Source organism: Zychaea mexicana (genome assembly GCF_025766255.1).
Source record: "Zychaea mexicana strain RSA 1403 chromosome Unknown BDB00scaffold_82, whole genome shotgun sequence".
In the NCBI taxonomy this organism is placed as follows: Eukaryota; Fungi; Mucoromycota; class Mucoromycetes; order Mucorales; family Lichtheimiaceae; genus Zychaea; species Zychaea mexicana.
In genome coordinates, this window is record NW_026516745.1 from 175,878 (window position 1) to 201,823 (window position 25,946).

The window sequence follows — 25,946 nt, forward strand, 5'->3', positions numbered from 1 at the left end:
GGGCTGGATTGACATTTGCGGACAGTGTTGCGATATTGGTGAGTATGGTAGAAATAGTGGAAGACCAGGTACCCAAAACAAAAGACCAGTGAGGAGAACGACGGATGCGAAGTAAGAAGGTTAATAGATTGGCGCCAGTTTGGGTATACCATTGGATAGTGGGCCGCTCAAGTTGGTTGAATCTATGATCAGGGAGTGGTTCGGAGAGCCTAAAGAAAGCAAATAAGTTAGAGTGGATGACTGAAACAAAGTAGATAGTTGCGACACTTACGTTTTCTGTTTAAGATAACGACGAAGGGTTTAGTCGTTTTCGTGAATAGAGTTGTGCAAGCGGACAAAAAGCTGCTTATTAACTTTTGCTACAACTTTTAGCACATTTTCCTCTGCATGGATTTTCTTTGTTAAATCATAGATAGTGATAGGGATGTTTCTTGATGTGCGATTAGGATGTTGTTGTTGGTGTTGGTTGTGTGCTAGAAAGAGAATAGTGAGCAAGTTGACAATGCTATAAATGTAGAATAGCTATCAAAGTAAAAAAAAGTACCTGTTTTCCACTGTTCGACAATGTCATACCACTTTGTGTGAACAAAAAACCATGGGATCAGCTTACGGTCGGTATCAACGTTTGACGTTTGGCCAAAGGCAGGTTCCAGACGAGTAAAAGCATTGGTAATGATTGCATGATTGCTTAATAATGAAACATCTGGTGCAGGTACAGTGACAGTTGGTTGCTCAGTTGGTGCAGCTACTGGCAAATCACAATTTTTACAGTGGCGCTGTATAACTTCAAAGTTGGTAGACTTGAAGCCACAACGGCAATGCACATAGTGCTTAGCATCAACAAGAAGTGTAGTTACTTTTCCTATAAAGTGATTAGTATTTCAATGCAATATAAATGGTAGATGGTATAGGAAAGATACACACCATGATCGTTTGGATATTTAACATTAACTTTTTTCTGGTGTGTTTTGCGAATATGTCGCTTACGAGCAGATTTTGAAGAAAAATATAAAATGCATTCATCGATACCGCAAAGAATACCAGAATGCTGTGTGGGTTGCGATGTACCCAGGTCTGTACTGTCGCTTTCACTACCGCTGTTGTTGCTAGATTCACTCTCTGAACCACTAGATGTTGAGGAATGTACTGAACAACTAGGGTTATAGTCACTGCCGCTATCGGGTATGTTTGCATCAATAATTTTTTGGTGTAGACGGTGGGTAAATGACGATGTTGATGAAGGCAGAGCTGATTGGTGATGAGATGCCTGGGCAGAAAGTGGTGTAGATGAGATGGTAGGAGCTGGACGTCTTTTGAAGACTATAAAGATGTAAGAAATTAGAGATTGTAAAAGAGTAAACTGACTATGGATACATACTTTTGCTTGGAGTTGTAGTTTTGCAATTATCTGAAGTATTTTGAAAGTTTGACGATTGAATTATTTTCAGTAAGTAGAAAATGACAGTGTGAATACTTTTATAAGTTTACCTTGGCTGATATCTGAACACTCTAAAATTGCAATTGAAGACTTTTGGGTTGATTGCAATACCGGTTGCTGTGTATGTACAGCACTGGGCTGAGCCCGGAACTTTCCTTTTTCCAAGGCTGAGCGACGAGGAGCGACTAGTGGCTGGTTTGTATGTGTACTAGAGATACTAGAACGAGCATTTCCTACTAGAGAGCTTGATCCTACAACCTTTCTTTTTTTCAATAAAGGAGGGGAAGCAGCCTTTGGAGCTAAAAAAAGAAGTGCATTTTCATTTTCAGAGAATCAGATGTAAATAGGAAAGAAAAATGAGAGAGGAATGATATTTACGAGTAGCAGCCTCTTGGGAATCGTCCTAGCTAAAATCCGAAGGAAGACTTTCCAAGGAGTTTCTACGTTCCGGACGAGGTGAACGATTACCCTGACGCACAGGGGGCAAAGCAATAGCTAGAGAAGTCAACAAGGGAGATGATTGGGCAGCAGGCAAAGCAGGGAAAGGCTCTTGCTGCGGCAGCGAAGGCGAAGGCAAAACCGAGTTTTCAACAGGCAACTGGCTATTACCAGTGACGGACGACTTGGCAAACGAAGCCTACGAGCGGACCTTGGAAGTGTAAGAGCTAGAGTTGTTGGCAGACATATTTGAATTTTAAAAAAAAAGGGGTTTTTGAAAAAGCTATTGTTAAATGATTAGTATAAGTATTTACATCGGAATCACGTAAAAAAAGAAAAGGAAAAAGATGATTTTCAAATAATGGCTAAAGAGTGAAAATGTAACTGAATGGCAGAAATGGAAAGAGAGGGGGAAAATCCACCTAAATGACCCAAAAGGAAAGAAGGGAGAAAAATCTACCAAAAGAACAGAAAAGGAAAAAGAGGGAAAACTCTACCCAAGTGACTGAAAAGGAAAGCAAGGAGAAAAATACACCAACATGACTAAAAAGGAAAAAAGGAGAAAAATCTACCAAAGTGACTAAACAAGAAAGAAAGGAGAAAAATCTACCAAAATGACTAAATAGGAAAGAAGGGAGAAAAAACCCACTAAAAAGACAGAAAAGGAACTAGGACTTTTATATAGTAAAGAGCAGCTGTGCACTTACATTTTAGTAACTAAAAGTTGGGGGAAGGAGAAAAGTGTTTCAAACGTTGGCTCTTTATATACTTTTTTCTGGCTTTGGAAAACGGAGCTTTAAAGAGATGGTGACTGGTTTTGATAGATTCCAGAAGGTTCTACAGTATCTTAGGAATTTTTATCAAAAGGCTATTGTTAGGTATATTTTTTGTTAAGACATGTTTTTTATATAAGACATTGATGATTTTATTTAGTGGAAAAAGATAAGAAAGTTATGATGAAAAGGGAGAGAGAGACAAAATGTATTTTCTAATGACCAAAAGTATGATAAAAATGGCCATAGGCACGTTCTTGACTCTTAGCTTCAGCTATCATATTTACTAATAACTGAATATGATGTAGGAAGAAGCCAATATTCTCAAACGGTGTCAAGTAGTTCATTGTAGGAATTATAGGTGTAATCAAAGGATGCAAAGGAGAAAAGTCATTTTCCTCCAAATAAGCCCAGTTATCCGAGGAGAACTAAAGAAAGTATGTTAGCAGGCTGTTCAATATTTTATTAATTTTCTTATTTTTAATTTATTTTATATATTTAGTTATTAAGTTTTATTTTTAAATAATAGATAATGATCATTATAATTAGGGGTGGTGAGAGAAAATCTTTGATTTTTGATGACGTGGGTAGCTGGTCATTGAGACAGTAGTTGAAACCTTAGAATAACGGTAGTTATTCCAAACATTTGTCTACAAATGCCTTATAAACAGTGTTCTTAGTAAAAAAGCAGGGTGAGAAAGAAAAAGGTTACGTACGGAGAGGAAGAAAGGCTAGTTAAACTTGTCTGAAAAGAGGATTGGCCAGGCGCCAGCTTGCTTGTAGAAAGCCAGCATACGATAACCGACAGTTATTGTATGGCTAGGCTTGGCAGATCTTGGCAATCCAACTAGAAAAAGAGGAATTAGCAATAATTTGTGTAAGTTTGTATTTGGGAAGTACCTTTAGCCAATTTATTCAGTTCTCTCTTATAGCCAAGTTGATTTAGATTACCGCCATTCTTGTAGTAGAGGTAAGCACACAAGATGGCACGGACGGACTTTATCAATTTTTGGTCTAAGGCTTCGAACGGTGTTCCGCTGATTGCATGGTTGATGATTTGCTCTGGTCACTGTTCGTTGTAGTTATGGATGTAACTAAAAAAGTTGACGCCTTCTATATCTTGGTCTAGGTGAATACAACAAGCTGATGCAGTAGCAACTGTAGTGGTATTCAGCTCAAGGATGACTGAAGTGAGAGGAGCACCATGTCTAGGGGTAGCCAAAGTATGGAACTTCTTGTAGACTATACTTAGATGAAGGAATATTAATAGACTGAGAAATAATGGGATAAAGAAAGGTTACCTTTAGCTAGTTGGTTACTTGTGGACCAAAAATTGCGGTAGAAGGGGTCTTCACGCATTGCTGCTTCCTAGGGTTGGAGTTCCTCAACGTTGGAGCTATATATTATTTAATTTTAGTAAGGAAATGATCATTTTAAGTATTAAAAATGCTTACGCTTCATCTTCAGTAGGAGTCAAGTAGACGACTTCTTCTTCGACATCTTCTTCTTCGACATCTTCTTGTTCTTGTTGTTGTTGCTGTTGCTGTTGGACCAGAGCTTCACAATCAGCCTCCAATTGCATCAGATCGTCCAGATCAGCCAAGTAACCTCTAAGGGTCTTCTTGGTAGTTTCAATAGGGACTAATATAACTATGTAAGTTTGTGATGATTTTGTAGTTAGCAGTTAGTAGTACTTACCACGATCCATTGCCTCTAAAATGGCTTCTAAGGTGGGCTTGAGAGTGGCATTGGGGACTAGTGAATGGGATATTAGTTTTAATGGTTCATATTTTGTTCAAGTTATAAGTAAACCTACCATTGACGGTGACTTTGTGGAGAGTGGTGAAGAGCTGGCAGTCGATAGGCATTTTGAAAGAGCTATTAAAGAGGATTAAGATAATGTAGAGGATTAAGATGATTTAGAGGTGAAAACATTAGTAAAAAAAGTGTAAAATGGAAATAGCATGTCAAGGAGCATGTTTAGAAAGGGGGTAAAGATGGCAATGAATAGAGCGAAAAAAATGAGCAAAGAAAGCTTAGTAGCCCAAGGTTGCTTTATATGGAAGAAGAGGAGAAAAAAGGACTGAAATGACTAATATGGAAGAAGAGGGGAAAAAAGTATCAAGTATCTAAATATGGAAGAAGAGTGGAAAAATCTCCCAACACCCAAATATGGAAGAAGAGGGGAAAAAAGTACCAGCTATCCAAATATGGAAGAAGAGGGGAAAAATCTCCCAACCACCCAAAAAAGGAAATAACTTACCTTAAGTGAGAAAAGTGAGAGAAAGAGGGAAGAAAGATGAAACAGCAGTATTTATATATTTATTACCTAAAAATGACGTCAAAAAAAACCGTCACAAAAAAACCGTCACAAAAAACCGTCACAAAAAAAACAAACGTCACAAAAAAAAATAAAACGTCACAAAAAAAAGACGTCACATTACCATTACGAAATTTCTATGTGATTTTTCGAGGATAGTTTTTAAGAAAAACTATCTGTTAGGGCCTAGAATCATTTTCGGTATGGCAACCTGGTCGCCACGACGAAAATAATGACAACGATGACAACGAAAATTTATTTCAAGTAGCGACCGATGACAACGGAATGACAACGGGATTTAGCTAATGTAATTGGTGGAAAATGGGCGAATTTACTAGGGAATAGCAAAGGGTGCTCTACTTTTTCTTTTTCTCTACCACAAAAAAAAATACTTTACCATATTCTTTTTTTAATGTAAAAGTGAAGACGGTTTCAAAAAAAAGGTAACATATTTTATGACGACCTCGCTGGAGAACATTCAGGCATTGGGGAGGGAGGCTATGTTTTAATTAGTAGATGGAGCAGAATTATGCTGACGGATTTTGTTTCTATGGGAAATGGACTCGCTCCAACGATTACTGTTTAAATCTGGTGTAAATCTACAAGGAAAAGAGGTAAAGGCCAGCCTTCTTTTCACTCATGAACATTCTTACGGCCTAGTGCCTCTTTTTTTTTGTTTTTTATCTATTGATTTCCTGTACAATGTATAGCCAAGATGGACAATAGTGGTGCTATTTTATATACAGCAACATATATGAGCAGCAATAACCACACAAAGCGACAACGGTCTCACGATCTACTGATTCAAATTGTACATAACAACCACTAATCGAACATGCAGCATCTTCCGAACACGACGATTGTTGTAGCATGTCTCTGCGATGATTTTGGAAGGAGTAACAGTAGGAACGGTGGTGGATATTGTTATACACCAGCAGCAAAAATAGCAGTAACAATCACGAAGACGACGACGGTCTCATGATACACTGATTCGAATTACACACAACGACTACTAATCGAACGTGCAACGTCTCCTGAACACAACGATTGTTGTCGCGTGTCTCTGCGATAGGCTAATGAGCAATATAGGTACCCCCCCTCTAATTATAGATAGAGTCATCCATCGGACCTCAAATTTTACCTATATCTAGTTCAGTATCTGAATTTTTATATCTCTAATTTTCTAAGCCACAGCACAGAAATTGCAAGAGAACCAGCCATTGAAGCTAAGAGGTTAGTTTTTGTGAAAGTTCACATTTTTAAAATTTTGAAGTTTTATATAATTAGGTATAATAGCTACAGAAACATACTACTAAAAGCTATATCATAGCGAGATGTGTTGAGCTCAGAGAAATACTAGAAGATAAGTAATCGTTACTATGATATCTAAGGGATAAGGGTATATTTGATCGAAATTTCAATTAGAGAAAGATATAAAGCTCAAGAGTTATCAGTAGTAAGTTCATTTAAAGTGACTAATAATAATTGCATTTTATAAAAGAACCTTGTTACATGGGAAAAAGAAACCTTGTTACATCGGAAAAATAAACCTTGTTATATGGGAAAAAGAAACCTTGTTATATGGGAAAAAGGATGACATATACGGGAATGTAGATGACAAATATAAATCTGTGTGAGAAGAATGCAATTCCCTTATTCCGGCCCGGAAATAAGAGTTGGGTGTTCCCCCCATAATTTTTTTGGGATTTCAAGGTCAGCCACTAGAGGCACTGTGCTAGGCAGCAATGTAGTATTTCAGAGAGGGAAAATTTCACCAAGTGCATGTGCTTCTTATATAAAAAGTTTTTTTTCTCTTAAGTTCATCTCCAAGCATTCTTCAAGCTCTAGCTACAACAACCCTTTCCAAATTGAGGATTTGCACAAAAGGATCAACTTGGTGACGGATTCTTATGGTAAATGTCTCAGATGGAGGAAGGAAAAAGACAGAGAAAGTTTTTTTTCTTTACTTTGTATAACATGGCAGTAACAGCGTGATTGATAGTTGCTTTTTCTACACTTTACAGAACAGGTTCATCGTCACTGCACACCCATTCGCAAGGCATTTGACAGTAGCAGCATTATTAGCATCTGTCCACAGCTCATTTACATATGAAATCAGGATTATTGACTTGGTACAAAATGGAACAAGCTTTTTTTCTCTTTGCATATGTATAGCCCTGTAAACAAAAAGTAACAATCGTTTGTTAATATATTTCCCGTCTATAGGACATACAGTCGAGGCATCACAGGTCATGGCATTACTGATGGATCCTTTGAACTCATTCACTGCAACGGCTCAAGACTAATAACTTAGTGAAATGGAAGAGGTAAGGGTTATTCTTTTCTTTATGCTTTGCAAGGCGCTGCAAAAATAACCAACACCGTTCTTGCTTATCTTCAACTAGTCCTACCAACTATTCAGTACATGGAGCATGCACAACTACTGCTAGCAGCACAGTTTGGACTCATTATGGTAAAATGGTTAAAGTGTTAAGGAGGGGGGGGTGACTCTTAGTTTTATGTTTTTGGTAAAATTATAAATATGTAAAAAATTATAAGTAATATAATTTTTAAGTATTTAAGCGGTCCCTGCCTCGCTTCGCTCGGCTGAATGAGCCCCTCCGCTTCGCTCCGTGTCATTCAACGGGAACGCGTCGCAAGGGGTTCCCCCCTTGACCCCCAGGTTGGGGGGCAAGCCCCCCAAACCCCCCTCTCGTTGCTTATTCATGGCTGAATCAGTGATCTTGAAGTATTCAAGCCTAAACAACTTCGCTTTGCATATTACTAAACCCTAACTGCTAAAGCACCCGAAACCCTACATTACTCTAATGTGTTATGTGTTATCAATTGTAAGTATAAGTACATAATATATGTTCGGTATGAGTGTAAAAGAAGAGAAATCTAAGTATTGAAATGGGATTAAAAAAATAAATTAGAGTAGAGTGAAGTCAATGGAAAAATGGAAAAGAGAACTATATGAAGCAACGGAAAGAGGGACAGTATATCAATAGTAATGGATAGAGAAAAGCATAAATGCTCGTATATGAGTTATAGAAGAACTTCATTATATACAACATTTCTTGTATTGAGCCCAGGTTGATCAGGTGAAGTAGAGTTTTCTGGATCGACCATAATGTGGATGGCAGATGGTCTACGGACCCGAGACATTGCTACATATAGGAGGCCATGTGTAAATGGCGGCTCTGGTAGGTAGAGACCAACGCTGTCAAAAGTTTGACCTTGGGCTTTGTTGATTGTCATTGAGAATGCCAATCGAACAGGGAACTGCGTTCTTTTGAATTGTATTGGGCAGCGGGCTTGCGACGGTGTGAGGGTGATGCGCGGAATTAGAACAATTGTGCCAGTTTGTGGTCCAGTGGCAATCTCGGCTTCAAGGACATATCGGCGGACAGAGCGAACAATCAATCGAGTACTATTGCAGAGACCATTTCCAGTATGCAAGTTTCGTAGCAACATCACTGGGCAGCCAACTTTAAGCTTGAGGCAATGTGGTGGAAGGTCGGATGGATCAAGGGAATTGAGGAGTTCAGGAGGGTAAGCAATTTGGTCCTCTGGATCGTCGACCGAGTCAGCACTTTTTACCTCCTCAAGGTATTCACCTGGAAACTGATCGAGAACCCGCTCGTTCAGAACAGCAACATCCTTGTTTTTAGGTGTCAAAATTGCACGACTGGTTAGAAAATCACGGTCCACATTTGGTGAGTTCAGATCACCGAACACAACGTCAATGAGCTCGTTAGTGTTGTAACGCGACATCAGCATTTGGCGAGGAATTAAGACTCTATCTTCTGTATTTGGAACTAATGGCTCAGCACCATCACCAATTCGAAGTAGGTATTCGGCAAATTCGCGTAGCTCTGTAGCATCAGCTGTATGAGCAGCTTGCTGAACACGCATATTATTGCGTAAGTGGTGGACTGTAACATAGCGCCAAATCGCAGTAGCTCTGTTCAAGCATTGCTCGACAATTTGCGGGCGCTCAGCATTCGGAATTACAGGAAGGACCTATTCAAAACATAAGACAATATTAAACCGTATGCCGATGTGCTCCCATTGTTAACTCTGACCACCCCAAACCTTAGTGCTAAATTAAGGTCATACCTGACGAAAATCACTGCCAAACACAACAACTTTACCGCCAAAAGGGACATCAGCAAGGGCAGGATCCTCAGTGCGCATGGTATCTTGTATGCTCCGGTTCACAGTTTCGATGAGGTCGCGGCTTATCATGGACGCTTCATCCCAAATAATGATACGCGCCATTTTAATTAATCTTGCTGTGTCAGATCGAGGTGTAAAACTGCACATAGACGTTCGATTCACCTCCAATGGAATCTTGAAGGTTGAGTGAGCCGTACGTCCTCCATCCAACAAAAGAGCTGCTGTACCACTTGTGGCCACTGCAAGGGCGATACCATCAGCGCGCCGGACATTTTCAAGTATAGCATTGAAAAGATATGTCTTTCTAGTTCCTCCAGGGCCGTCAACAAAGTGCAGTTTGGGCTCGTTTTGGGGAGCATCGAGAGAGCGAATCACAGCATCAAAAACTGTTTGCTGATCCTCATTGAATTGCAGCTGACGCTGAGGCTGTAAAGCCAGACGTGCTATCAATCGACGGTGCTCGCGGATGAGCAAAGGCTCTCCAGCACCGACGTCATCATCCTCATCATCAGGCTCTGGAACAACGAATCCATCAAAATCTCGCAGTGATCTCGATAACTGAACCATGACGGATTCGATTTGCAGTAAAGCGCGGTTATATATGGCATCTGTGAATTGCAAACTTTGATCGTTCATGTCCTGACGTGCAGTGTGAAGATAGTCTTCCGCCATACTATCACGATGATCTAACCACAAAGCATAAGGATCTTCAGGATGGCAAAACACCAAAAGGATAGCAAAAAGCCGCCGTAATGCATGTGGTTGCTGGTAAGTGACTGCTTGGTCCATACAATCACTCCATTCTTGCTGGCCGGTTAGAAGACCAAGGCGTCGAGCAGTGGCCTGGAAAGTAGGCAGGATCTCCTGTTCTGGAGTACCTTTGTTGATTGTGCGCATGTCAACAAACGATGTCGCACCAGGGACATGATAAAGTAAAAGTCGAAGATGGTACTTTTCTACTTCGCGAGGAGAGACAGCGTAGATACGACCAATGGTGCCATTGAAACCACGTTCACGAATTTTCCATCGACGTTGAGCAGAAACAAAGACATGTCGTTCTGGAAAATCAGGGTATAAAATCGTGCGGGCATGCTCATACTCTTGGTTGTATTGAAACCATGCTGTAAGCGTGGTTTCGTGTGCCCGTCCAACGACTTCGGTAGGAGTTTCATCGTCTCCGAAATTCACTGTCTGCTCGTTTTCCAAATGAACCGCCAATCGCTGGTGTGCAGGATATTCATGGTGTAAGGAAAACGAAAACAGTCGCCAACATCCTTCCGAAGCAGAAACGTAGCGTGCGTCAAGAAAGGTTCGGATTTCATCGACCGGTTGTTCGTCATTCCCATTTGCATTTGCAGGATCGTTGTTGACTTGTTGTTGTACAACTGCGGCAGATGCACGATCATGACCTTTATAGAAATACTTGTAGACGTATTTGATCGAATGAATAGACGTGCAAATTTCCACATTGATATGTGCATCATATTTGGCGCACAGGTAGATGTTGTGAGGGACCACCCAGCGATTGTCGAGTCTGATATTTCCTGGTTTCGTAACATAGTCTCTATTGTTACGTCGGCGGTACACAGGATAGCCATCGTCATTCATTGCCGTGTCCTCGTGAAACTCTTTAGGATATCGCTTTGTACATCTACCGTCTTCCATGCATGGGGATCGAGCATTTAACATGCCACATGGACCGTGCATCATATGCCGCTCAACAGTCGCACGTGCAGTTGGATAGCGCTCAGCATCGGGGAGTTCAGCCGAAACGATATCGTCACAGTGAGCAGTTGTGCGTGGCGTGTCTTCGTCCGAAAGGATAAGCAATATGTGCGCATGTGGGAGGCCACGTTTCTGAAACTCGACAGTGTGAACGTGTGCAACGACATCGCCCAAGACCATGTTCTTCGTGAGATCTTCCATCAGCTGCTTCAATTTCAGTCTAAAAACACGTGCAGTGATATCAGGGCGATCAGGGGCACGCTGTCCCAGTAAAAGGGAATCTTGAATTTCTAGCCAGTTCGGATTGCAGGTGAAAGTAACGAAAAGGTCAGGTTTGCCAAAGCGACGCACAATGCTCATGGCATCTTGGTACAGCTGCTGCATATGGCGTGGAGAGCCGATAAATGATGACGGCAAGATAACACGTCTTCCAACGCTGGTCAAGTCATTATCACCCACGTTCATTGCGTCTACAACATTGCGGTAAAGATCGGAGCGCAATCGATCTTGGTTCAGGCGTATGAATCCCAAGCGGTTGGATTCCATTTTCGCATATATATCAACGATGAATTGTTGGAATAACTTTCCGAATCGATGTAAATCGTTGGCATCAGCATCACCATCAGCACCGTCACGAACCATGAGGCGGTATTTGTACCACTCCATTATGGTAATGTCATGATTATTTGAGTTTGCGTTAATCGCCCACCCTTCATCACCTAAAGTAATCTCAATACAACAAAATACTAATAGACAGTGCTAATAATTGCAGGGACGAACCTTGAGGGAAAAGCAAAACATATTGAAGTGCATCATAGAAGCGATGCATTTCGCTAATTCTTTGCAACTCATTGGATCTTGTTCTCAACACAATATCGCGCGGGCCAGCATCCTCGTTGTTGTTTTCCACGATAAGGATACCAATTTCATTGGCAGTTGGCGCGTTGTAACGTCGACGGTCTGGAGTATTCTCTGATCTGATGAGCATTCTAACATTGTCAACCCCTTGGTCGCGGGCAATTTCGTTCATATCTTGGAAGGATTCGACAAAAGGATTGATACGATGCATTACGGCCTGTAATTGGCGTAGAGTGGAATCATTAAGGCGTACAGGGGAAACGGCGTGTCGATTGGCAATTTCAGTGGATGGATCGTGCACGTAAATTTGAGCAAAGGCGGGTCTATTATTTTCAGCCGGTAGCAATGAACCTATGCGATGGTAGACACTTCCATGAATTCGGAAATTGTACGCTCCACCACGCGAATTAGCAACAGTTTGATCAACGTTGACACCAAGAGATGTGAAGCTTAGAACACTGTTGTATACTCGGATGTTGGTACGAAAGTCCTCAGCAGCAGCATCAGTACCACGTAGCAATTGTGAAATCTCTGGAGGTGTTGGATTGAGGGGTGGGAGCTCAACCGACCCTTGTTGGCAGCAAAGATTGAAACGTGGCGTACGGAGAGAGCTATGAGATACACGCTCTTGGATCCAAAGGCGAGCATGGCAGTTACTACATTCAGTATCCATGGAACCAATGAAATGGCGCAGTGGATGGGAGTTTGTGGAAACGCGGGCAATACTATGAAGCTAAATTATAACGGCGTCATCAGTAATCATCAGTGTCATTGTGAAGATCCAAATAGTAACTAACGTTTTCTTGCTCGATCTGGTTTGCAGGATTATTAGGACAGCTTCTGTGCGTGCGTCTCAAATGACCCTCTTGTCCACAGCTTGAGCATACATGAACTGGAGCAGCAGTAGGTGTAGTGAGATTCTCGTTGTTTGACGGATTATTAGGGCAATCACGATGTGACCTTCGTGAGTGACCCTCTTGCCCACAACTGGAACAGACAGGCACAGCTTCTGGCGCTTCGCGAACAATGTCGAAATCGCGCTCATCAATCTCATTGTTTTGGCGCATTGCCAATCTAGAAGGATTGTTTAGGCAATCACGATGAGTTACGCATTGGTGGCCCGGCAAACCGCAAGAGTTACAAATGGGTGTTGACATGTCAGAGAGTTAAAAGTAAAAGAACGTTTGACTATTACTGCGTTGGGATCAAAAAAAAAAAAAACTTTTGCGGGACGTTCTCCCCCGCGAGCCCTCCCGTTGGGGTGTACCCCCCAACCACACTTCCTTCTAAACCCGAACTCACTCGCTTCGCTCGTTTACTTAAGGCATAAATATGACAAACTAAAGTTTATTATAACAAAAAAAAAACTATTTCTTGGTTTTCTCCATAGCGTGCTGTTTCTTCTGGTGAAATTCTACAATTGCTTCGTCGATTTGACCCATGCACGCGTTTGGTTCCATATACAGAGTCTTGTAGCTGAATGCGAGGTGCTTGATTCCAGTGGGGTAGGCCTCACGTATAGACTCGTAGTGAGTACTTTTGCCCAGATCTCTTCATCTGTAGGGCGTGGCGGATACTTGTTTGTTGTTGTTGCTGCCATGTTCAATTTAGATCGCTAAATTACTGAAATAAAAAAAAGAAAAGAAAAAACGTGTTGTGTAGCAAGCAATTTATACACACCTCCGCAGAAGAGAGGATAAAATATCTGGCAGAGGAACACATATTTCCTTTTTTGTGTAATATGTAACTTTTATTATTTTAATAAGATAGATAATAATTAGTGAAATTAATTTTTGGTTTAAAAAAATAGTTACCTTGAACAATAACAGATAGACCCATTATAAAGATTTCATTGAAATATATGCCTCCTCTCACCACCCTTCATCGTTTCTCACCACCCACCATGCCATTTCACCTCTAAAAAGCTAGTCACTACCCGAGGGGTGGTGCAGGTGGGGTGGTGCAAATAGCCGTTTCCGCCTCTAGTGGCTGACCTTGAAATCCCAAAAAAATTGTGGGGGGGAACACCAATTCCCTTATTCCGGCACAAAAATAAGAGTTGGTAGTTCCCCCCCACAATTTTTTTGAAGTTTAAGGTCAGCCGCCAGAGACACTGTACTGGGCAGCAGAGGGGCATTTGACAAAGTGCTTATTCTGCCCCAAATTTAACTTTGAAAGTCAGTTGCGAGAGAGTGTAAAGACAGTTAAAAAAAACCGTTAAAGTGTACTTGTCATCTTGTTTCATAAGAGAATTGTATATTTCAACTATATGAAAGGTAAGTAAAAAGAGAACGGGAGAGGCAAGACCTTACTACTACAATAAGAAAAACAAAAATGGAGGTGAAAAAGGAAGTTGTAAAGAAGTAATAATAACAAACCAAGTTTATTTCTTATATGAAAAGTGGTTTGTTTTTTACCTCCATTTTTGTTTCTCCTCTTGTAGTGGTAAGATCTTGCCCCTCCCATTCTCTCTTTACTTACCTTTCATATGGTTGAAATATACAATTCTCTTATGAAACAAGATGACAAGTACACTTTAACGGTTTTTTTTAACTGTCTTTACACTCTCTCGCAACTGACTTTCAAAGTTAAATTTGGGGCAGAATAAGTACTTTGTCAAATGCCCCTCTGCTGCCCAGTACAGTGTCTCTGGCGGCTGACCTTAAACTTCAAAAAAATTGAGTGGGGGGAACTACCAACTCTTATTTTTGTGCCAGAATAAGGGAATTGGGGGAACACCCAACTCTTATTTCTGGGCCGGAATAAGGGAATTGGAGAAGAATGACATAATACTGATTACTAAATGATTTTGCTGTAGGAATAAAAAGAACACTCTAAGAATATAAAAAGGGCTAAGTATAATTTTTCCAACCAGTATCTCATCTTCCTCAACTTTATCCATTTTTATAGTGTATACTGTCTCAAACCATGAATAAATTTGATCACCGACATGAAAAAAAAGTAATCCTATCAGGGCTGTCTGAAATGAAGTTATCGATATTCTGCGACGTAGAACATGTTTATAAAGGTATTCTTAACACATTGTACGTTTTTGTTTTTTGAGAAAAGCATTTCTCATTGCTCTGATAGCCTTTGAAGTTTTGTCAGGATATGAAAAGTTACTAAGTATATAGGTGTTTTTTAGTTAATCTATCCTTAAGTATCTCTCCTTTCATGTACCATAGCTCATCTATTATTATTGCTATTGCTATAAAACTTTGTAGGCATATATATATGATGTATATATATCTAAATATGCTTTTATAGAAGACAGGCACATTGCTTATTTTAGACATTACATATGAGGATGTATAAAAGTCACTGAAAGTGGCTTTATTTAAGGTGTATTAAGACCTCTAGAAGGTGCAATATTGTAGCTAAAGAGCTATAAATTGCAGTACATGTACCTACCATGTATAGCAACAACATACTAAAACGGCAATAGCAGTCACATGGCCACTGAAGCTGCCTTATATAGACTACTATTTTTGTGAGCTTATTTTTGGTCTAAACATACACTCCAGAAGTATGGTAGTCAAACCCCCACTGGAGTTGGCAAGCGATTTCAGAGGCACTGAAAGCACACTGAAAGTGGTACTTTCAGAGTGCTTTCAGAGTGCTTTCATGATGGCTTTCAGAGTACTTTCAGAGTACACTGAATGACCGTTTTGTTTACGGGTGATACACATCTCCTGCATACCATTCATAGCTTCTTACTGGTTGGGGAGATGTTTAAGCGGCACAGTGACATTGGCGAGTTCGTGGCTTCCTATGCATTAAGGCTTGCTAATGATTCGTTAGGAGAAAAAAACTTCCATTCCCTTTATCCAATTCTATTTCCTTAAAAACCACTCATACACCCCTTTTCATTTGCTCAAAATTGCTCACACAGAGGGCATGTCGGTTTGTCTCTATATTACTTTACATCTGGTGATTTTATATTATCGGCTGAGTTTTCAAAATCAGTATTAAATTTAATTATCAAAAAAAAAGTGAATTTTTTTTTAATATAAAAATAAATACATCAAACTTCTCTTGGTATTTACAGAAATTTAAAAATGGTCATACTTAATACTGATATTACTATAAACAAAGATAATATAATTAATTATATACAAAATATAATGAAACAAGTTATTGATAATTATTTTGAAGATGAAGTATTGGTTTCAAAAAAAGAAGACAAAAAAAGATTAATGCAAAAAATTATGAAAGATGAAATAAGTTACAATCAAAGTAGTAATCATTTCTGGTATATGATTAGTAGCGATAATTATTGTACTCATATATATAAAAAAGGAAAAAATGATGGTCATATGTGCCAGAAAAAAATAAATACTAACATAGGTAACAATAAGCCTGATTATCTATGTTGTATTCATAGTAAGATTCATATACCTAAGAAAAAAAATAAAAAAGTAATAGAAAAAAATAAAAAAGTGATAGAAAAAAATAAAAAAGATATTAAGAAGGTGTTTAAAAAGAAAAGAACAAAGAAAATTTTCATATGTAATGGTGGATATATGAACTTTGGAAAAATAATAGAAAAATTACTTGAATAAATTAAAATAAAAAAAAATATTTTTAATCTCTTTAAATTATAGGGTAGGGTATCACCAAGTTCCTTATTCTGCCCCGACTTTAACTTTGGCCCCCCCCCCCGTTTTCAATTTTTTTGAAAGTCAGATAGGTGAAGGGTAGCAGGCACAGAATAAAGGGACTTGGAGAAAAAATTGAGTACAGCAGTATATGTTTTGTCAGCGATTCGAGATGAAGTTGGATTCAACACGTAATTATAATATATGCGGTGAGATGGAGGTAAGAACAAACGTATATATTAGATATACATAGGTGTGTGCGCGCATGTGTGTTTGTTGGTATAGCATTGCGGTAAAAACGAAGGCCTTTCTTGTCTTTATTCTTGCTCCAAACGCACACGATCATTTTGCCGATTCCTTTTACCATCGACGTCGACGCTTCTACCATTCAATAATCCAAACGTCGATGGCCCTTGATGAACGACGAAAAACATACAAGAACTTGTTACGGCGTGTTAGTACTCGATGCCCAAATACTTTTACAATACTCGTTTCCATACCTCGCGTATAAACACATACAATGTCCAGCCCGTTTGGCATTCGCCATCTCAAGGAATGGTCAAGGCTTATTTATTGTAATCTACAATGCTGATGGTAAGTGCTGCAAGTGTTTTCTAAGTTTTTATAATTATAAAGGGTGCACAAGTGTCTAATATTACTACTGTTCCTTGCTCTATCATACCGCCTCTTTCATTTCAGCAACCAGCAAAGATATTGGTGCAGCTAATGGGTACGCAGATCTTATGAAAGAATGGGTGGGATGCACATCCATTATGCTATTGAGCGGTCTATGTTATGTTACATACTGCACTTATTTTATAGCCCCGGAAACGTGCTCCCTCAAAGGATAGTATCAGTGGTTGGATATAGGAGGGACAAAAGAAAAGAGTGGGATTGTCTCTCATCGTTTGTATTGTAAGTACTTTATGAAAGCAATAATAGGTGATACTTTATATAGTTGGCTGATAATTTATACGATATATTTATAGATAATAAGATGAAATAAAGGAAATGGTGATCAAGAATTGTTTTGGCGGTGGAAGTTGGCATTGGATGGTAGGGATAGGATGTTGTTTAGATCGGTTTTGACGCTCGATGCATCTTCAGCAAGTTTAGTCATTCGGGCCATTACAGCATCAACAGAATCAGCTTCTTGCCCATCGTGAACAGTGGATTTCTCCAGAAGGCGCCTTATTGCTGTTGTTTCCTGTGATATCTGTTAGTAAATGTCCTTGAGCTTATCCATTGGCGTTGGAAGACGTTGACCTTGGTGCGGCAGTGCTTGAGACGTTGATCCAGTGGCATGCTCGATCCAATATTAGTGGGTGGCCATAGATGGACGTACAGTGCCGGTTTTTACATGCTGTTCCACCAAAAACATGTGCTTACAAGGGAGCAACGATCTATCAAACTTTGGACACGAGCAAGAAATGAGTTGGCTATTACGTGAAATGACCTATTAGAATAGATAGTATATAAAGTAAGTAATAAGAGTAAGAAATGAAACATGGAAATGACTATATGAAAAATCGATTTACATTGTAAGTAGTGCTGCTGTCAACAAAGGATTGAACTGTATACTTCGTTGCAGACACCACATGGACTTTTGATGGGAGCTCTGCACGATTCACTTTTTCGGCTTCTTGTTCTTCTTTACGCATAGCGTGCTCATAAGGACCCATTTTGCCAACGTTCGCGAGTAGCCGTTTTACCTCCTTAAGGATATCAAACGCCACATCAGAAGAAAGAATTTCAAGCAAAACATCAAGTCGATGCAAGCGTTTGCGTTTCAAATATTCTGTCTTCAACTGATTATGCCAGGTTTCGATATAGTTATTCGTTTGCATATTGGTGTATACTGTTGGCTGAAAGCACGCCGCCCAACGCTGATATCCACTGCCACCTAGACTGTCAACCCATTCGCGTACGAAATACACATGGAAGGATGGCTGCGTTTTCTCCATTTCACTAAGGAATGACTGGAAAATCGACGTAAATTTCTCCTTGTCTTTTTCGTACATGATTTCATCCAAACGACCACGGATATATTCTCTGGCTTGCACAATCGTACGACCTCTCATGCCAACAACCTTGGATTGAACATTTTTATTCCACGCGTGCTTAACATGCCATAGGCAATGTTAAATCGTTGATTGCGCCCAAACTGATTTGATGGCGTTGTCTTCGGCGAAATCACGATCGATCGTAAAGAGAGTAGGATCAAGTCCGAGAGAAGCCAATGACTGGAACCAACTGATCAGAGGAGTCGATGACGTATCAGTGGTCAGCAAGTATGAAACAGGAACGCCACGGCCAACTACAGGGTGACGAATAACCATCGTGTATAGGACACATTCAGGATATTGGGAGACGTCATGGGTTGCATCCAAACAGATAAACCTTCCAGAGGTACCTAACAAAAGTTCTTTTGCCATGGAGCAACAAATCCGAAAGCAAAGTGCTCTTTCGAAAGCTGTTGGCTAGGAGTTCTGGCATTTGTTGTGTAGCTAGGATTAGCACCAATCCAAACATGATAGCCTTGGGAGCGGAAATCATTGAGCCATGCTTCAACTGAAGCAAAATCATCTTCAGCTTTCGAGTACAATTCCTGCCGATATCTATAATATATATTATTGACATCAACAGTATTGATGTGTGCTGCACGGCTGCTGCTCGGCAATGCTTGATATTCATGCTGCAGGTACATTCTGATATCACCAATGTTATATCCTTTGCGCAATTCTTCCAAGATTCGTTGGTTGACCTCTGGTGTATTTCGCAGGTATTGTACATCTTCAACGCTGCCGGGTGTATGGCCAGTATGGTCACCAGTATACTCAAAATGAGCATAGCTAGGATCATCAGCATAGCAAGTGACCTTAAGCTTAGCTGTGCATCCAACTTGCTTGCTTTTTTTCTGAACTGGACGTCGCTTAACACCATCTACATCGTAGTTCTCTTGATCGAGTTCCACAGTACTGGAGCTCAGAGTTGCACGATGGCAGCGGTAACGGATCGTCCAAAGCTTCGTCACCTTGCGCTGTCGTTTTGGCTCATGAACGCCTACTGCATCATGTGTAAACATTTGTGCTAAATTTTCTATTTTATGCGTGTCTATATTAACCTTCGCCTGCCGCTTCTGCTTTCTTCTGCTTCTTCGCTTCCTCATCCTCGCGGGACCACTTGTCTTTGTACACCCAGCATTCACCAGTTTCCTGTGGTTGCTGCTTTAAGCGTTGCTCCCACACAAGACAGGCAACTTTTTCAGGGCGCGCCTGGGCAAGGTTGGCCGAGATCAAAACTGGGAGGGTAGTAGTAGTAGTAGTAGGAGTAATAGTTGAAGCGTTTGGGATGTTGCTCATGTTTGAGATTTCGAGATGTAGGTATGAGATCAGGAATCATGAACAAGAAACGTGTACAACATTGTCAGTATTGCCTTTTTAATAATCTGACATAACAACTGATTCCACAATACTACATATTCGATGAAAAAACCGTTTTTTTGTCACTTCAATGCTATATCTAAAGCACTTTGAATAAAGGTACCTAATCACTGCATCATTATATATTCTTCATGTACTACCAATTATTTATTAAAAGCGACTACTGTATACGGTTTTTTTATCCCTCCTATATCCAACCACTGATACTATCCTTTGAGGGAGCACGTTTCCGGGGCTATAAAATAAGTGCAGTATGTAACATAACATAGACCGCTCAATAGCATAATGGATGTGCATCCCACCCATTCTTTCATAAGATCTGCGTACCCATTAGCTGCACCGATATCTTTGCTGGTTGCTGAAATGAAAGAGGCGGTATGATAGAGCAAGGAACAGTAGTAATATTAGACACTTGTGCACCCTTTATAATTATAAAAACTTAGAAAACACTTGCAGCACTTACCATCAGCATTGTAGATTACAATAAATAAGCCTTGACCATTCCTTGAGATGGCGAATGCCAAACGGGCTGGACATTGTATGTGTTTATACGCGAGGTATGGAAACGAGTATTGTAAAAGTATTTGCGCATCGAGTACCAACACGCCGTAACAAGTTCTTGTATGTTTTTCGTCGTTCATCAAGGGCCATCGACGTTTGGATTATTGAATAGTGGAAGCGTCGACGTCGATGGTAAAAGGAATCGGCAAAATGATCGTGTGCGTTTGGAGCAAGAACAAAGACAAGAAAGGCCTTCATTTTTACCGCAATGCTATACCAACAAACACACACGCGCGCACACACCTATGTATATCCAATATATACGTTCGTTCTTACCTCCATCTCACCGCATATATTATAATTACGTGTTGAATCCAACTTCATCTCGAATTGCTGTTACAGTTGTGTCTATTAGAATTGATTTGAGCAGGCCTGACAGTGAGCGTTAGTAAAAAAGTGCAGATGCTTATTTCTGCCGCAAATCATAATTGCTCTCCCTGTACTATTTACTACTGCTCCCCGTTCTCAATGAGCTTTACGATTTACAGATGCACTTTCATAATTACCTTGTCTCAAGATGAATGGCAGACCATATAGTTACAATGCTTTTTTTTGATCGCTGACAGAACATATACTGCTGCACTCAATTTTTTCTCCAAGTCCCTTTATTCTGTGCCTGCTACCCTTCACCTATCTGACTTTCAAAAAAATTGAAAACTGGGGGGGGCCCAAAGTTAAAGTCGGGGCAGAATAAGGAACTTGGGGTATCACACTTTTTATTTGGGATGAACTATTGGATATTTTTATCTTTCAAATATTGGTTTATAATATCTTTTGTATTAAATTCTGATTGTTTAACCCAAGTATTATCCCCATTACTATAACCACACCATTTTACATAGAAAATATATTTACCATTATTATCTATCATATGATTTAAAATTTGTTCAACTTCATATACATCTTCTTTATTTTTATTTTTATTTCGTTTTCTTTTTTTAGATGAATCTTGTAAAACATCATTATTTTCTATATCCATTTCTTTATCATCTATTTCAATATCTTCAATATTAAGGTCTAACACTAGGTGGGTAGGGGAATATCACTAGGTGAAAAACAGGGTGATATCCAGGTGATATTAGGGTGATAGGTATATTTCACCAGGTTTTTTAACATGGTGATATTTTTGTAGAAACCTGGTGAAATGTAACATATCACCATGTTTTGAGCATGGTGATATTTTGCTGCATGCACGCGGAAATAGGGGTTGCTCCGTAAAAAGGGGTGTTGCTCAATTTCTTTACAGAGGTCTGCATGTGCATGATTTAGCGTATAGGGAGGTGTAGATAGGATTAAAATGATAGCAGTATTGATCTGTCCAATGGGTTATGGATATTGTAAAATTATTTACGTTGTAGTTGAATGAAACGATTTTATTTTATTATAGTCATTGGCTAGAATTTTACAAGCATCAAAAGAAAACAGGAGCAAGTATTGATAGAAGGAAACTAGTACTAATGTAGTCGATTTATACTATAATGGACGGTGGTGATAGAGAGGAGAGCGGAATATAGTAGAATGGTAGAAAGCAAAAGCGAAATGTCCAGATGGTAAAGTGTGGAATGGAGCAGTGTCGTCAATTGGAAGACCACATAAAGAGATTGAGCAGTTATTGGTTTAGAGAACAGAGGTAGTAAGGAAAAGGGAAGAAAAGCCGTTTGATACTTACCATAGGTATTACTACTTGAGACACGTTGAGATTTACTAGCAACCAGTCGAGTGGATGATATATCTTATAGCATGATAGAGTGTTAGTAGTCAATTCTTGTACGTATTTGTAGAGATCATATAAAAAAGAAACGGAGAGAAACCTTACATCATAACCACCCGATCCTGATAGCGAAAATGAAAGCTATAACCTAAAGAACATAATCAACAAGAGCTATAAGTATATAGCAAGAGCTTACACATATCAACAATCATATAGCACACAACGTATAGTACATGATGATATAACATACCTGGTGAATGGGTACTTAGCAATTGGAAAAGGGCAGGAGAAGTATGAAAAGTGGAAAAAGTGAAAGAAAGAGATAAAAAATGGATGTGTGGAAAACACGAAAAAAGAGAAAGAAAGCCGTACATGCAGACTAGCTTCTTTTCCATCCTCACTATGCATAGGAAGGAGACCATCGATCGATCTATCCTATGATAAAGTGTTCCCCTTAAAAACCCCTCAATACAATCTGCCTTCTTTTTGCTTTACCTTCCCTCACGTTTAACTACTAAAAAAAAGTGAATAGGTAGCAGTTAGTGTACATCCATTGAGTGTTGTATATTAAGACTCTGTGTAGATGCCTACTATAGGAGAACGTAATGCCGCCAGAGAGCAACGGAACGCCGAGCGTAGGGCGGCAGTTGAGCAAGAAAACGCCAGGAACGTCGTTTTGAATATAGAGGATCGCCTCAGGGCATTGGAGGCGCGAAACTTGGCGCTGGAGAACCAATTTGAAGCGATGGGGAACGTCGTTGCCAGACAGAACCTGGCCATACAACAGCAGCCTGTGCCCTCTCCTGCTGAACATCCAGCTCGAGCCGAGGTTCCAATGCAACAACCTCCAGTGCATCGTTTGCGGCATGTTTCTGTAAGAAAACTAATGGATATATCTAGGTAAATAGCCGATTAATAGTATCATCGAATTATAGTGCGCAATCCGCCATTTCCATCGTTCTCTGGGAGACGGCGGCTTCCAGTTGGATGCCGATTATCGTTCAGCACGCAATCGCGCTGTTCGTACCCGCATCATGTCGTACATCGATGGTGGTGGACGGTACCAGTTATCACACGCTGAACTGTCTACAAAGATTTACGACTTTTTTGCTAATATGCGTCGTGAGGGTCGTCGGTCGGCTGTGCGTGCAGCACAAAGAAAAGTGTCGGCTCGCCGAAATAGTCGTCGCCACAGTGTAAGAAAAAGAAACAACCATCCATTCTTTTTAGTATAATCAGTTCTGACACAGAAAGTAGAAGCACAAGCGCCGACTTCAAGTTTACCGACAGCATCAGGCACAGCTAGATGCAACATATCCGGGAGGGGAGGCATTGCTCCAGTTGGAGTACATGTCTGAAGAAGAGACGGACGTCGAAGGTGATGGTGACAAGCGTTTGGTTGTACTTAAGCCCTTGTGGAGGAGTGAGAGGGTAATTGTTGTGTGCTTGTTTGGTAAATGCGTCGAAGTTGTGTTTGACAAATCGTTTGTAGGCAAATGAGTTCTTAAGCACACTCGACGGACTGAGACTAGACGCAGACGTCAATAGATTGATGCGGGTGGATGGTGTTGGTGGTGCACCTTTGTCTGACGATGCAAGAGCGCAATTGGAGGGTTGGGCAGTTGATTTTTAAGAATAAAAAATAAAAAAAATGGTTGCACGGCTTCATGTCGTGTGGGTAAGGGGTGGGCAAAAGAAAAGTTACTATTGCATATGCAGCTGTTGTTTTCGGAGTGGGGGGAGTCTATAAAAAATATCACTCGTGGTAAATGTATCTTTTTTCTTTTTGGCTACTGCTCTTAGACACGTCACTTCTTTGTCATCTCTTATTGCAGCACAGACAACAGAGTCACTCAATGTGCTCGTTAAAGCATTACAAACAGCAACAGTGGAAAAGCTTTTCGTCTAATCTGTTAACCATAACATTTGCTGTACGATTAGTTTCGATTCAAGTTCGATAAAAAGTCTTAACAACCGTTCTCATAAGCTACTGGATAATACGAATTGTACGTGGTGTGTATACAGCTGCTGGTAGCTTTGCTCTTCTTTCGTTCGCACCGCATTGGATCTCGAATTTAACTTCATCTTTTTTTTGCAACTTAGTTACCGAATTTCCCTTTGCGATATACAACAATTTAACTCATCAATAATAGCGGAAACTTAGAAGGGATGGATAAGAAAAGTCAACGCTTTGATTATGCTAGCATCTTTTTCGCCAAGGGAAGGACTACTGTTCTAGCATTTGCACTAGTTTGTGCACCCAGTTTCACAACAGCAACTTGTCCATATAAACGATGGACCGGTACAATACAATCCATCGCTTCGCCTCGAAAACGACTACACCAAGTTTCAACGTAGGGATCCACGAATCGTCGGCCGTCATTGTCTCTGTGGATGCTGTACCATCGAACATACGCAAAAACATGCTCTCTCTGCTGCCCACGAATCAACTGCACATGCCGAAAGAAAAATTGGATCTCGCATGGCCAGGCCATTGCTTCTCCGCGATCGTCTACGTGGAACAGAACTTGAGCGTGGGCACCACGTCGCGATCTCGCTTCAGCACTGCAGTAAATCTGCCCCATCATCGTTATCGTCTTCATTTTCCAGTACTGGTTACTGATGAAAACTTGCCCATCACCAGCTTGGGTATAGTGAACGAGATGATCGTCATATACAGCACGGTAAAATGCCAACAAGAAACTGTACAGTTGCTCAGGCATAAACGCTATCCGTCCATAATGCAAGGGGTATACATCTGGCGGCAGCGGCTCACTTCCTGTAACGTAGTGGATGGTACCAACATCCGTCGACAACGCCAAAAACGCATGAACATCGAATTGACGCTGGACAACATCAGCTGCGCGTGGGATCGGCTGTACAAGGTCAAGGAACCGATTCAAAAAAGAGAAATGGTGTTGGTGGTGCTGGAAGTGGGCTTCAAACGAACGGACAAAATCGCGAGCACCAGTCTTCTGCAAGAACTTCTTCATAAACGTGATTTCAAACGAGTCTTTCTGATTGGTGTCGATCTCTTTCAGATAACCGTTGTACCGTTCAAACGAGAAGAGCCAGTACGCGTACAACGGCCCAAAATCCTCGATCGTCGCGTTCAAATGCATATGCAGGTGCATGTTCGGTGTGATTTCTTCTGGGCCATACAACCGTTCAACACCAGTGCAAAATTGCTGGAGCAGGTTGTTTGCTTCTGCAATTTCATCCACAGTAATCGATGGCTTGACCAGCAAGCGACACGCATCAACAAACATCAGCCAGTTTTCGAGATATCTTCTGGGAAGGTGGCCGTCGAGCACAAAAGGCGAGTATACAATGCACCATGATTTCCAATCGTCAGCGGTCATGAACGAGAAGCCACTTTCGATTTTTCGGTTCAAGGTAACATAGTCAGGAGGAAGAACAATGCCATTCGCCAGCACCTGCATCTGTTGGAGGTCGGTTCGGTCAATGAGGTCTCTGTCCATCCAGACCTTTGCCATGCGCTTTGCCGTGCCGAGAAACAAGTTATGCATCGGGTCGATGATGGTGCAACGGACAGGATCAAAGTAGCCAAGACGATGCAACTCTGACCATCTCGTCCCATTTGCGCGTTCCAGATCTCGTCGAGCACTCATCGTCTCTGCACCCCGCCACTGCTCAGCACATGCTCGATTGTCCTCGAACGTCCGCAAGTCCCAATTTTCGACATCAAACCCAGAGTAGTCAATGTTGGTTGTGCCAGGAAAAACATTGAATTGGCGAACGCATTTGTGGCAGGCACAAAGGCTCGCGTGCGACGTAAAACCGCTGGTTTTCCGTGCAGCAGGGATATCGCAAGCATTAATGAACAAGGCTAAACGGACACAAGTTCCTTGTGGATGCTCGCGCGTACTGATCGATTT

At 40.6% G+C, this 25,946-nt stretch overlaps 2 protein-coding genes across 2 annotated transcripts; both read right to left on the bottom strand.

Moving 5' to 3' along the window:
• Positions 1–3,380: 3,380 nt before the first annotated feature.
• BDB00DRAFT_790864 (uncharacterized protein) lies at positions 3,381–4,008 on the bottom strand (the record flags this gene model as incomplete). Its single annotated transcript, XM_053120994.1, has 3 exons — positions 3,381–3,496; positions 3,550–3,711; positions 3,951–4,008. 3 exons carry the CDS (start codon positions 4,006–4,008, stop codon positions 3,381–3,383), a joined length of 336 nt encoding a protein of 111 aa, XP_052975999.1.
• A 9-nt stretch (positions 4,009–4,017) lies between these two features.
• BDB00DRAFT_931770 (uncharacterized protein) lies at positions 4,018–4,517 on the bottom strand (the record flags this gene model as incomplete). The annotated part of the gene is made up of 4 exons (XM_053129051.1): positions 4,018–4,045; positions 4,104–4,290; positions 4,348–4,404; positions 4,466–4,517. 4 exons carry the CDS (start codon positions 4,515–4,517, stop codon positions 4,018–4,020), a joined length of 324 nt encoding a protein of 107 aa, XP_052976000.1.
• Between the last annotated feature and the right edge of the window lie 21,429 nt (positions 4,518–25,946).